A 14666-nucleotide genomic window follows, 5' to 3' on the forward strand; every position below is an offset into this window, starting at 1 on the left:
TGGGGGTTGAGGACAAAGCAAGATAGGAGGTACAGAGCTCCAGCCTGCACCGGCTTACCTGAGAGCCCTTCAGCCAGGCTGCCCATGCCAAACCCTCACCCCTCTCCAGGGCAGCCACAATCCCTTCACTAATCTGCTTTCCAGCTGCATTCTCCCCCTGCCGTGTGAAGGGCAACAAAAATAGTCTGTGGGACTACGGTAAAAAAAACAGTTCAGACCTTCCAACTTTTTTTTTGTGAGAAATTGGAAGGTCTGAACTATGATTTTTTTTCCCCATAGTCCTATAGACTAATTTTGTTGCCCTGCATGCAGTGGAGAACACAGCTGGAAAGCAGGTTAGTGAAGGGACATGGCTGCCCTGGGATGATGGGGTGAGGGTTTGGCATGGATGGCTTGGTTTAAGGGCTCTCAGCAGGGGTGGGTTTCTACTGGTTCTGTCCACCTCTGTAGAACCGATAGCTCTAAAGAGCAGCAGACATAGAACCAGTTCTATGTCTGCTGATGTTTTTGCCCACCCGCCCACTTACCTGATCTTTATTTCCTGATTTTTCAACTTCAGCTGCCGAACGAGGCACAGCTGCAGTTAAAAAAGCAGGAAAAGAGGTGCTGTTTCAAAGGCTGCATCTCTGCACACAGCATGCTGATGACGATTTATAGGTGTGCAGCTCACGTTTGCAGGGAAGCTCGTAAATCCTGAACCAGTAGTTAACCCTGTTGTATCCCACCCCTGGCTCTCAGGTAAACAGGTGTGGGGCGTATGGGTCAGCTCCACCCCCCCCACATTGCCTTGCTTCATTCTTTGTAACTTGAAGCCTCTCACAGTAACAAGAATTGCAAGCAATTCTGGAAGATTGTGGGAAACACATGGGAGGGGAGTAAGGATAATTGCAGCCAATCTATTTGAAAGGGTTTCTCCTCCGCAGTTTCTCTCTCCCTCCCCCCTCTCACACATAGCTTTGATCACTTGAAAGGGACAGGCTGCGCTTTGCTTCTACTGTAAGCACTCGCTTCCTACAATCCTCCAAAATTGCCTACAATTCTCATTATTGTGAGAATGCATGTTGCTTCTGGGCAGGGGAGGCTCAGTCCCCTTACCCAGTCCCCCTCCCCACTGTTTCTCTTTCTCACACGGGGGGGGACATCTTATTTTGGGGGAAACACAGTAACCACTGGAAAATTAGGTCCAATCATTTAATATATTGATTTATAATCATAATTCTAGACTCAATTATGCTTTTAAGTTGAGGACTATTTGTATTTCTCCTAACAAGAAGTGTCAGTCAGGTAGGGCCCATGAAAACCATGGGTCAAGAAAACCTGGGGGGGGGGGGTTGTGTTGCATGCCAAAGATAGAACCTACTGGGAGGTGACACAGTTCATGAAGGGTGCTTTGGAGTCACAGAAATATGGGAGAGATACCACACTTATGGTGTGTGGAGTGGTGTATGGGTTAGGAAGGATGCTTGGGAGTGTAGAAATGATACCATATAGGTTAGGACCAGCATGCAGGTAGGTTGGGGATTGGGAAGAGTCCAACTGCTCCACAATAGCCCCAGTTTCTCATGTGGTTCCTTGGGAAAATTAATTGTTCACCCAGGAGTAAATTGTATTGAATTTCACAGAAATTGTGGGAGATATATATTTCATCCCATTAAAATCTTGTTTATTAAAGTGTCCGTGACTAAGCTTTTATAGAGCTGTTAGATGGATAGAAAGAGTCAATCTACTGTAGTAGTTAAGGCATCAGGCTAGAAACTGGCAGAACATAAAAATTATGAGCTCTGCCTTAAACACATAGCAGGCTAGGTGACCTTGGGCCAGTCACTTTCTCTTAATCCTAGAAAGGAGGCAGAAGCAAAATCCTTCTGAAAATGTTACAAAGAAAGCTGCAAGGATTTGTTCAGGCAGTTACCAAGAGTCAAGACTTTTCGAAGGCATGTACATATATACCCATAGGCTGTTTGATGATACTGAAGTTTATCATACATTACAAAAATTTATGTGGGCATTTTCAGTTTATATGGCCTTTTGATAGTAACAGTTATAAGTAGTTCTCAGTCTTCAACCACAGTTGGAACCGAAATCTCAGTTGTTGAGTGAAGTATTTGTTAAGCAAAATTTCATGTGACCACTTTGCTCAATGATTGCAATCTCAATTCTCTCTGTTGCAGTTGTTAAGCAGATGGAGTTTCCGGTAAGGAGAACAGATGCTTCAAGACAATGTGGGAGGTCTGTTGTAGGCCACTCATGATTTGCCCCTGGCCCATCAGCATGTGCCAAGCGTCCCACTTACCTTTGCCACTTTTCTCTGCTATTGATAGATCTAAAGCCACTTCGTGCCATCCTCTAAGTAGACTACATTTTCACCCTACTTCAGAAGCCACCTTTTCCAAATTGCACGAGACTTGGAGAATGAGGCTTCTGAAGCAGTACAAGAATGTACTTCCAGCCAGGTGTATATGGTATTGTTGAAAAGTAAAAGGCAGATGCTCTCACCACTGGCTTTGCTTGGGAATTACCATTTGTTGCTGATTGTTGGAGGAAACAGACCACAATAAACAAGTCTTGCCACAAACAACATAAATCTTTAAAAGGACAGTAACTTTGGACTTCCAATAAGTAGGGAAGTATTGTTATAACTCAACTCCTGTGAAGATTGGAAGTAATTTTATTTCCTGTGATAGAAGCAGAAGTATATTGAAGCCAGGAGCAAATGCTCAATACAAATCTGAATCTACATAGTAAAAATATAAACTGAATTGCCAGTGCAAGACTATCTACGTGCCTTTCTCTTAAAAGCAACAAACTTTGAAAGTGTATTTAAATTAACTAGGAGGGGGGCAGAAATCCCATTCATCAAGGGAAAACAAAACAAAAAGTTTCCTGTTGCCTCCCTGTGAATTGTTCCGTTTATCTCTGCTGAAGAAGGGGCCAGAGATTCCCCCGCTTTAGCATCTTTGCATCTTTATATCTCAAAAACTCAATCTACAAAACAAGAAAAAGAATGTAAACCCTTGCTCACTGATTGTTTTTAAACAGCCCAGGAAAAGAGACAACCTGCCAGTTTATTAGGGGTTATAAACCTACTCTCAGATACCAGCAAAAGCTAAACCTATTCTCAGATATCAGCAACAGCTAAGCAAAGCAATAACCCTTTACTTACTGACTCTCAATACTACTTCATTACTTTCAGTATCTCAAAACTTATCACTTTCTACCTCAAGATCTATATCAAAGATTAGATAATGATATCTCCAAATCAATTTCTTTAAAATAATTAATTTTTATCAAATGATTAATTGATTTATTGTTTTTATTGATTAGTAAGATTGAGTGTTTCATGCATATAGTGTAATTCCTGAATATCTGATTAGTAAAATCAGTGATTTAGTGAATTTAATTGACCAGTGTGTTTAATAATTACTGTAATAAATTAGGCTGTTTGTTGCTTAGCAAAATTATTTGATTAGAGTGATTTGAATAACCAATTGACTGATTGATTTTTAGTAATAAGTAACCTTACTTTTGATTTGTTCTCTAACGTATCAATGAACATTTATTAATTGCCCACATTCATTAAGTAACTGTCTACCTATTACATTAACTAGCTATTGTAATTGATTAGTATACTATTGCCATTTACTATGCCAGCCAAAAGCTCCAAACCAAAACAAAAGAAAAATATCTCTACCAATGACCTCCCAGCCTTGGACATGTTTCAGATGTCTTGAAACCATCAATGAAAGCGAAATTTACATCAAATGCCGCCTATGCAACAATCTAGCCCACCCTGCCTGCTTAAACGCAAACAAAAGCCTAGCTGATATGGTTAAAAATTCAGATACATTATTTTATCTGTCCATCATGTTCTCCTAAGCTAAACAAACTGAGTACCCTACCTGACAGACTTGAAAGCATAGAATCACTCATTCACTCAAGAGAAGAATGCTTAGCAACACGTTTTGAAACAACTATAAAAGCAAGCCTAATCTCTCTTGAAAAAAAAAATACAGTTCAGATAACTGAGTACTTATCAGCTCAATATCAAATCCCACAACAACCACAACCACTACCTCAACTACCGTGTTTCTCATATAATAAGGCCGGGTCTTTTTTTTTTTTTTGAGCCCGGAAAAAATGGCTAGGCCGTCTTTTCAGGGGTGACTTAATTTCTTCCCCCCCCCCTTGCATCTTTGGGCAGGAGGCAACAGCTTGGATGTTGACCTCAGCATTGCTGGGGCACTTCATATAGGGGTCAACACAGGCAGCACCATATCCAAGTGTGCAACAAAAGTACTTCCTAATGGCAAGCCCCCCCCCCCGCCACCATTCCTCCCATTTCGCATGTTTTAATATAGGCCTTAATTTGGGGGGATCATGCCTATAAAACATGCTGGGACTTCCTATTGGGGGAGGCCATATTGTTAGAGAAACAGGATACAATCACAACTACACCCAAAAATAATCACCAAACTACAGCCACAAACAATTACTATACCTTCAAATAATTCTACAAATAATATCTCATTACTCGTCAGAGACACCATGGAACATGAACAGAAACGTCCAAATGCCATCTTATTTGGTCTTGAAGACACCAACGAATCAGACGACATCACCAAAGTTCACGATATCATAAGCAACTCAAATGCAACAAACATCTCTCCTGAAGGTATCACTGAAATAACCAGAGATGGCCCTGGGTGCAAATACAATGACAGCTCTGTGGCCCCAAGATTTTGTACAGTTGAATGCAAAAATGAGTCCAGCAAATGTATATTCATTCATACAATAAACGCCATTGCAAAAACTAATTCCAACCACAAAAAACTTCACTCAAGACCAGACTTATCCATACTGCAAAGAATCCTCTCCCGTGAACTCCATGCAGAACTCAAAAACTGTCTAGATAATGGAGAAAAGTACATTGACTACAGAACTGATTGCATCAAAAGAAAGGCACACAACCCACAACTCTCCATCCAACCCCACCCCATCCAATCCAACAACACTCAAAACTACCTACCCCTACCTACCTCTATTCCAACCACAACTGGCCTTAAATGCAAGCTACTCAATGCAAGAAGCCTTGTAAATGAAATACCTGAATTTCTCCTCTTATTAAATACCACTAAATTCGACATATTTGTTTGTGAAACACGGCTCAACGCATCTTTCCCTGACTCCATTACCTCAGTAAGAGACTATCATGTTTACCGATCAGATCGTGAAATCCGTAGAGGAGGTGGTGTTGCTATCTTCTATAAAAAGTCCCTACATCTAAAAAACATCCAAGTTACCCAGGAGTTTGCTATTCCTGAAACCATCGTCTGTGAACTGTCCTTAAATATCACATTTTGGTTCTTACTATGTTACAGAGCCCCTGATTATGACATTGAACATGCAAACAAGCTAAATACACTACTAACATGGGCAGCTTCCTGCCCACCTGCTTTAATCTTTCTTGGTGACTTCATCAATCTACCTCATATTAACTGGACCCTTAACAAATGTATAACTGAACCCACACATTCAACCTTCTACAATGCAGTAACAAATCTGGGACTAGAACAACTAGTAACCAACAACATTAGACTTAACAACTGCCTCGATCTCATCTTCTGCAATAGTTTGAATTCAATTTATGGAATACAAATTAAAGAACCCTTTTCCAACAGTGACCACAACATGATTGACTTTTGTCTCAACATACGTCCACACAAAAATCATCACAACGATGGAATACCCAATTATAACTTCAAAAAAGGCAACTATGATCTTATAAACAACGATCTCTCATCCGTTGATTGGCAATTTCTATTCTCTGGATGCAATACTGTAGAAGACCATTACAACATATTTTTACTTGAAGTCAAAAGAGTCATCAAACTATATGCACCAATAACAACTCCCCCCCCCAAAAAAAACCCAACAGATTACACATAACAATAAGGAAGCTTCAATCCAAAAAGAAATCAGGTTGGCGGAAAAACAAATCTGGTCACGTAGCCAACTTCAAAAGCCGATACAAAAATTTATGCCACCAGATAAAAACTGAATGCACCAATTATCACATTAAACAAGAAGAAAACCTTCTACGCACCAATTCCACCCATGCTTTCTACAATTTTGTAAACAACAAACTAAAAGACTCAAGGTCCATCCTACCCTGAAAGGACCTAATGGTAAGGACTGCAACGACGACACTATTGAAGCCAACCTCTTTAACACATTCTTTGGCTCAGTATTTGTAAACAGCAATGGATTATGCCCAGTATTTCCTAGTCAAACCACAGACAACACAATGATCTAATACATATCGATTTTACAGAAGATAATGTTGAAAAAGCCATCTCTAAAACCATCTCTATCTATTGGACTGGACGGAATATGTGCCTACTTCTTAAAAAGGCTATCCACTGCCATAGCCGAACCTCTAAGCATAAAAATCTTTCAGGACCAGCTCCTTACCAAAACTATGATCACAAGCCACGGTCATCCCCATCTTCAAAAAGGGAGACCCCAGCCTAGTTGAAAATTACAGACCAATCTCTTTATGCTGCGTCACCTGTAAAATCATGGGATCAATTATTAACCAATCCATCATCCTCCACTTAGAAACAAACAACCTACTCTCTAATAAACATTTTGGTTTCAGGAAAAAGCTATCATGTAATCTGCAACTCTTACACTGCAAAAACATATGGACTAGACAACTCGATCAGGGCAAAGCAATAGATGCAATCTACATAGACTTCTGTAAAGCCTTTGATTCAGTAGTACACGACAAACTACTCCTAAAAGTAAAATCTTACAGTATCTCTGGACACCTGCATAACTGAATAGAAGCATTCCTGTCAAACAGACAACAAATGGTCAAAATTGGGAGCGTCCTATCAAATTCTGTACCTGTCAACAGTGGTGTCCCCCAAGGCAGTGTTCTAGGACCAGCTCTTTTCATACTCTACATAAATGACCTCTGTGATCATATCAAGAGCAACTGTGTTCTCTTCGCTGATGATGTAAGGCTATTCAACACTGACAATACTGCTACCCTTCAAAAAGACCTTGACTGTGTATCAGAATGGTCAAACAAATGGCAATTTCAAATCTCAACAAATAAATGCTCTGTCCTACATATTGGCAAAAAAATCAGAAAATAAAATACAGGCTGAAGAGTCAAGACCTTGTTGATGATCCAAACTCTGTCAAGGATCTTGGAGTACTCATCTCTAATGATCTAAGTGCTAGAGCCCACTGTAACTACATAGCCGAAAAGGCGTTAAGAGTTGTTATGTAATCTTACGTAGCTTTATCTCTGGTAATATTACACTAATAACTAAAGCATACAAAACATTTGCTAGACCAATACTCGAATACAGCTCATCAGTCTGGAACCCACATTACGTATCTGATACTAACACAGTTGAGAAAGTCCAGAAATATTTCACAAGAAGAATTCTCCACTCCTCTACTCATTGCAGAATACCTTATGCCACCAGACTTGAAATTCTAGACCTAGAAAACATAGAACTACTCCGCCTTCAGTCTGATCTAAGTATAGGATATAAAATCATACATTGCAATGTCCTAGTATTCATTGCAATTAATACTTCAGCTTCAACCATAACAACACAAGAGCAAACAATAGATACAAACTCAGGGTTAATCGCACCAAACTTGATTGCAGGAAATACGACTTCAGCAACAGAGTGGTCAATGTCTGGAATACTCAACCTGACTCTCCGGTTTCTTCCCAAACCCCAAAAACTTTAACCTTAAACTGTCTACTATTGAACTCACTCCTTTCCTAAGAGGTCTGTAGGGAGCATGCATAAGCGCACCAGTGTGCCTACTGTCACTGTCCTATTTCTTTTATTATTATTTTTACTTTTCTTATATGTATCCATGTATTCATAACTGTGTTTTTACTTATACCTATTATCTTGTAAGCAATTGACAAAAATAAAAAAATAAAATAAAAATAAAGAATGTACTTCCAGCCAGGTGCATGTGGTATTGTTGAAAAGTAATTTTTCTAAAATTACAATTTAAAGTGAAATTTTAATCAAAAATAAATTTAATATGTTTTTCCTTAGCTCCAGCGACGTCATGAGCAAATGAAAAAGAATTTGGAGGCCCAACACAAAGAATTGGAGGAAAAACGACGTCAGTTTGAAGATGAAAAGTCAAATTGGGAAACTCAGCAACGTATTTTGGAACAACAGAATTCTTCAAGGTAATTTTCTGGTCTTTCTGGTGATGTGATTTTGAATTATAAAACAGTGTCTTGTTCTGCATTTTATAATCCTCTTTGCATAGACCAAATTTCTCTGACCAAAACTTGGAACCTATCTAAAAATTGACTGCTTATTTTGGTTGACACAAATAGAACTATATATCTTTGATTATCTTTATTATGAGTTATAATTCAAGTTTGCTGTATTTTTAAAGATAATATATTTGTATCCATCTCATGAATTAACCTTATTTGGACTTATATGAACTAATTATTATTAAAAATACAAACAGTATATGTTTAAAAGTTCTCTTTAAAAAGATAATTTTTTTCTTGATCAAAAACCTCTCATTTTTCCATTCTTTTGCCATTCCCATTTCAAGTTCTGTCTTTTTCCAGAAGCAAGCCATTCCTTTGATTGTTCTCATTATCAGGAAATTTCTCTTTGGTTCTAGTTTGGATCTCTATTTAATGATCTTCCACTCATACGTCTTGTCCTGCCCTCTTGTGCTTTGAAGAATAATACCCCATCTTTTCTGTAACAGCCCCTTAAGTACTGGAAGACTGCTAGTCCTGGTCCACCCCAATATTCTTCTTTGTAGAGTAGACATACCTAGTCCCCTCAATTATTCATCATATGATTTAGCCCGCAGATCTTTTACCATCCTTGTTGCTCTGCACTCTTTATAGGGTCTCAACATATTTTTTGTATTGTGATGAACAGAACTGGATGCAGTATTCCAAATGTCTCATCAGTGTAGTATAAAGTGATATCTCTTCACATGATCTTGAAACTATCCTTCATTGATGCAACCTAGGACTGCAGCACACTTCTGTAGTAGTAGCTGTGCAGGCCCTTTCTTTTTTCATCATTGAACTGTATCTTGTTGGATAGAGTCCAAATCTATCAAGGTCCCTCTGAATATTGAATCTATCTTTCAGTGTGTTAGCAATTTCCCTCAGTTTGGTGTCTCTGCAAATTATCCCTTTCTATTCCCTCATCTAGATCATTTATGAAGATATTGAATAGTACTGGGTATTCATATTCAGTACTCATTTTTGTGAGTGATCTACTAAGACACCTAGATGCTCTCAGTTACTAATGTTGAGCCAAGTACGCCCTATTCCATACTTGTACATTTGGTTTTTCCTTACTTATGTGCAGGATCTTTTCTCAGCACTGAATTGCATTTTGTTGGATCGGGCCCAGTGTTTAAGTCTATCAAGATCCTTCTAAATCTATTTTCTAAAGTGTTAGCTATTCCTCAACCTCTCCCCGCCATCTTGTTGTCATCTGCAAACTTGATGAATTCCCCTTCTATCTCCTCATCTAGATTACTTTGAAGATATAGAAGAGCTCTGGATATAAAACAACTTGAGGTATCCCAGTGCATGCTTCCTTCCATGTAGATGTAGTTCCATCGAGGACCCACATTTTTCTATCCACCAGGAAGTGGGTTGTGGTCTACTTTGTCAAATGCCTTATTGAAATCTAAGTAAACTATATCCCCGCATTTCTCTTATTCACTAAATTTAACCACTTTTGTCAAAGGATGCAATAAGGTTTGTTTGGCACAATCTGTTTTTGATAAACCCATTTAGTAATGGTTTTACTCATTTCTTGGTGCTCACAAGTGCTTGATTATCTTTTCCAGGATTTTCCCAGATATTGATGTCAGGCTGATTGATTGGTCTTTAGTTTCCTGAATCCATTTTTTCTCCTTCTTGAAGATTGGAATCATATCAGCTTCTTCGTGCTTCCTGCCATAATCAACATAATTTATGGCCATTTTTCTCTTATAAACTGTTATTGTTCAAAGTCTGTTACCTTTATTAGGCAAAACAGTATCACTTCACACTATATTTGCATAATGTTCAGTATTGACAGTTTTTCAGAACAGAAGTTTTGGGAAAGGAAATATTAGCTGTATAAGAGCATAATAATATAAAGAGATTATTTATAATATATATTGTGTCTAATATATCTATTTATAATATATACTGTTTAATATATCTGACAAGTTGTTGTTTTTTCTTCTCCAGAACTTTGGAAAAAAACAAAAAGAAAGGGAAGATATTTTAAAGATATTTGCAGACCACCAGTTTTGTTTAATTGCCAATATTCTACCCTTGGACATCAGTGTATCTTGGATCTGTTTGACCAATCTTGTACCGGTTGTATCCATATGTTTGGATTTATCAGCATGACAAGTTTTTGGGTTAATTTTGATGGCACTTGAGAATGCCTTGAATTGTTTGAAATGTTGTAAGCTTAGGAAAACAGCTCTAAGTACTTTTTTTTTTTACAAAATACAAAAAAAGAACAGAAATCATTTAAATCTAAAGAAATTTTCTGTTGTACAATCATTCTGGTGGTTTGATTTGTTTACAGAATATTCCAATATATAAGAACTTGGGAAAAAATTCCATAAGGATACATTGCCATAATATAATATGAACTATGCGTCTATTATATAAAATTCCATTCAGTAAATCATATATAACAATGTAATTTAGTCTAACACAGTTGACCCTATTTTTGACACTTCCATTGTTTTGGAAAGACATGGAAAGATAAACATATAGGCTTATGGGGCACCTAAAAGCTTTTTATAACAATCTTACTTGTTTGGGATTCTTTAAATGTATGCTATTCTCATTTAGTAATTGCTTTAGCCTGATGGATTTAATTACTGCTTCATTTTTGTAATAACATATAATTTAGATATATTTACATATATTGGCCCTGCTAAATAGAATGTAGGTTTTTTTTCATATGATATAGAAACCAGTGAGTAAAACATTTTCTTTAATTTTCCTTTTACATTTTATGATAAGCAGAAAAATGCATTTATAAATCATTTATAGAAAACTGTGTGGATTTAACCACCAACATGTTTCTACCTACATGCAGTCAGTCTTCTGGAAATGAGAATCATGGCCTTTTGAGAAAAGTCACCATTCTACATTTAGCTGTATTCATATACTGCATTTCTGTATTTTTGTTTGCATTGTAAAATGTCACATAATAAACAATGTTGTGGTGTAACATACTTGAGTATGAAAAATTATGTTAGTTGAAAAATGGCATTATTTTAAATACAGGTACTATTTTACCTGGCATTTTCTACATATTCTATTTAAATCCTGCCTTTTTTATTTTTGTAAATAACTCAAGGCAGCAAGCATACCTAATACTACTCCCTCCTATTTTCTCCACAACAGTCCTGTGGTAGCTGAGAAATATTTTACAAGCACAATTGGAATCTTAGTCATTGAGCAAAGCAATGACATGACAATTTCACACAAAAACCACAATCCCAGCATTTCCAGTTGCAATTGTTAAGCGATCTCCTGGATCAGGGGTGTTAAAGTTGCATTGTCACATGGGTTTTGGAGAACTCTTTTCTGCTATCTCTTCAAGTGAGGGAATTGCTTGGGGAGGGGATTCCCCCTCCCCCATGGAATTAGCAGGGAGATATGACTGCTTGGACCTTAGTGCTACATAGCAAAAACTAACCTGGGAGGAGCTTTGTGTGGAGGTAGATGAAGGGGATAACCTCTGTCTAATTCTGAATGGTGTATCTGTGTGTGTGTGTGCTTGTGTATGCAGTTACTTCTAAAATACAGGCAATACAGACATTCTGGACAAATTTCCCTCCCACCAGACAGAAGTCCAAGGTGTTCAGAACTTGTGGCAACCACTTCTAAATATCATCCCTACATGAATCTATTTAACTAATCAGTTACAATTATGAATGAAGCAAAGAAAGAATATTTTACAATGAATTTCCATGCTCCCCCATTGTCTTTCTAGTTTTCTGGGGATTTAAAAGAGTCTACTAGTCTTTTATTTGTCCATCTCAGGGTCCTTTCTTCCATGTCTGCTGACTGTGTGACATTATACTTGGCTTGGTAGGAAGGGTGGTCTTTCAGGCTTGGGAAGGTCTGCTCCACTCTGGTTGCTATGATGACTTTCAGCGGAGGACTGGATCCAAACCCAATTCCTGGCTCAAATGGATGGAAGGTCTCCTCTGGAGGCAGCATCTGGGTCAGAGTTATCTGCTTACATAGGTTTCAGAGTCATCTGTGCAGGGCTGAAAGACATGAGAACAAGGTCCCCCTCCCCCTTGTGGATGAGGAAAGATATTGTAGGAGAATAAGAGATGGAGAGATAGAGGGAATGGCCTGCAGGCAGGGTTTGAAGAAGAAAAAATCAGTACTGCAATAATTAAACAGATAAATCAGTTTCAACAAAATGGAGACAACAGTTGAGAAAGAAAAAACTGGATTTACATACTTCAGAAAAAGGCTGGACAGATGATACCATTTAAATATATAGTAAATGCAAAGATGAAACTTTTCCTGTAAAGTAACTTAAAACATTTGCTCATAACCTTGGGTTTTTCTTAAAAGCACAGAGAGGAAAAAAAATTGAACTCAGTTTTCACTCTGTTCTGTGGACCAGACAAAACAAGCTAAGGCTTTTTGTTCTTTCCTTTCAGTGCTCTCAACTCTTCTAACAATTTAAAATTCATATCTTTAGGGATCTGAGACATTTAACAATTACGATTACCTCGAGGACACACAAAGACTTACACACACATATACATACAAAGACAAGAAAAACAAAACAGAACTCTCAGGTTTACATACACTGGTCATCCCCACTATAAATCTCAGTTAAATTAGGGAAGCCACAAATCTTAACAAGTATGCCATATGGTAGCATGGAAGAAAAAGAGGAAGAGAACAAACAAATAAACAAAAACCTCCAACATTCCTATTTATATATTTCCCTTTTCTTATAAGTACCTTTAGCCAAATTGGTTTTCAGGCTTCATCCCTGAGCAAAGTCCACTTCTTTACACAACCTTTTTTCTTTTGCTTTTTTCATGCCCACCTGGACAGGCAACTGCCTCTTTTAGTCCTAGAAGTCAAGCAAGTCTTCTCCTGAGGAGCCTATCCTGACCCTCGAACTAGAGCATCCCATGTTTCCCCTCCGATGTAGGGATTCAATTTGGCTCTGCCAGGTCCCAGTGAATCTTAGGTTTCCTAGTGAAACCCTCACCCCCATCTCAGTTTTTAGATCAAAAAGGGTCTAGGGGGACTCTGCTTTTCTCTACAGAGTAAGGACACCCCATTTCACTCTTTTTTGCAAACCCAAATGGAGTCCAGTAGGACTCTATTGCTCCCCATAGTAAGTATGGGCACCTGCTTCCCTGGCCATTTTTCTTTTCTTTTTCCTGCCTCAGTTTTCAGACTCACTAAAGTCCTGGGGTACCTCTGCTTGCTTCCAAGAGGTAAGGACCCCTCCCTCCTTCCTCAGTGACTTCCCAGCTAGTTGCCCCAGTTCAACCCATTCACTTTTCCACTCCATTTCACACACACTCTCCCTAGCAGAAGGTCCTGTGCTCTGAAAATACTAAACAGAATTTTTTTGAAAATGCAAATAAGTCAGGAAGATGGTTGGCATATAAATTGAAAACAGAGAAAGAGAAGAAATTGATACATAGGCTGGTAGATGGAAAGGAACTGTTTATATATATATTTAAAAAATCTAAAAATTAATTCAAGATTATTATGAATAGCTGTATGAGCAAGAAAAAGTTTCAGAAGAGAGAATTAAAGAATATTTGGAAAAAGCAGAATTACCTAAAGTACCAGAAAAAGTAAAAACTATGTTAAATGAATATCAATGATGAAATTATCAGAAGCAATCAAGAGACAAAAGAATAATAAAACCCCAGGACCAGATGGGCTGCCGGCAGAATTTTGCAAATGTTTACAAAATACTTTAGGTTCATCAGTGAAGTATTAAATGATACGGAAGTTACTAAATTCATGGATGGAACCAAATATTATTTTGATTCCAAAAGAAGATTCAGATTTAATGCAGATAAAAACTATAAGCCCATATCTTTACTGAATACTGACTATAAAATGCACTGCTCAAAAAAATAAAGTGAACACTTAAACAACATAATGTAACTCCAAGTCAATCACACTTCTGTGAAATCAAACTGTCCACTTAGGTAGCAACACTGATTGACAATCAATTTCACATGCTGTTGTGCAAATGGAATAGACAACAGGTGGAAAGCATAGGCAGTTAGCAAGACATTCCCAATAAAGGAGTGGTTCTGCAGGTGGTGACCACAGACCACTTCTCAGTTCCTATGCTTTCTGGCTGATGGTTTGGTCACTTTTGAATGCTGGCGGTGCTTTCACTCTAGTTGGTAACATGAGAAAGAGTCTACAACCCACACAAGTGGCTCAGGTAGTGCAGGTCATCCAAAATGGCACATCAACGCGAGCTGTGGCAAGAAGGTTTGCTGTGTCTGTCAGCGTAGTGTCCAGAGCATGGAGGCGCTACCAGGAGACAGGCCAGTACATCAGGAGATGTGGAGGAGGCCGAAGGAGGGCA

At 38.2% G+C, this 14666-nt stretch overlaps 1 protein-coding gene across 5 annotated transcripts in view; it reads left to right on the top strand.

The window, feature by feature from the left end:
• The window catches only part of SEPTIN7 (septin 7), a 117421-nt gene extending 106129 nt beyond the window's left edge, over positions 1-11292 (top strand). For all 5 annotated transcript variants that reach the window (XM_087917586.1, XM_087917587.1, XM_087917588.1 and 2 more), the window contains 2 exons: positions 8100-8239; positions 10283-11292. In XM_087917586.1, the coding sequence (XP_087773712.1) occupies positions 8100-8239; positions 10283-10322 (180 nt within the window). In that variant the 3' untranslated portion in view covers positions 10323-11292. The remainder of the gene's footprint in view (positions 1-8099; positions 8240-10282) is intronic.
• Positions 11293-14666: the final 3374 nt, after the last annotated feature.

This window comes from Pseudonaja textilis, chromosome Z, assembly GCF_049901715.1.
Source record: "Pseudonaja textilis isolate UNSWEBS1 chromosome Z, rPseTex1.2, whole genome shotgun sequence".
Taxonomy (NCBI): Eukaryota; Metazoa; Chordata; class Lepidosauria; order Squamata; family Elapidae; genus Pseudonaja; species Pseudonaja textilis.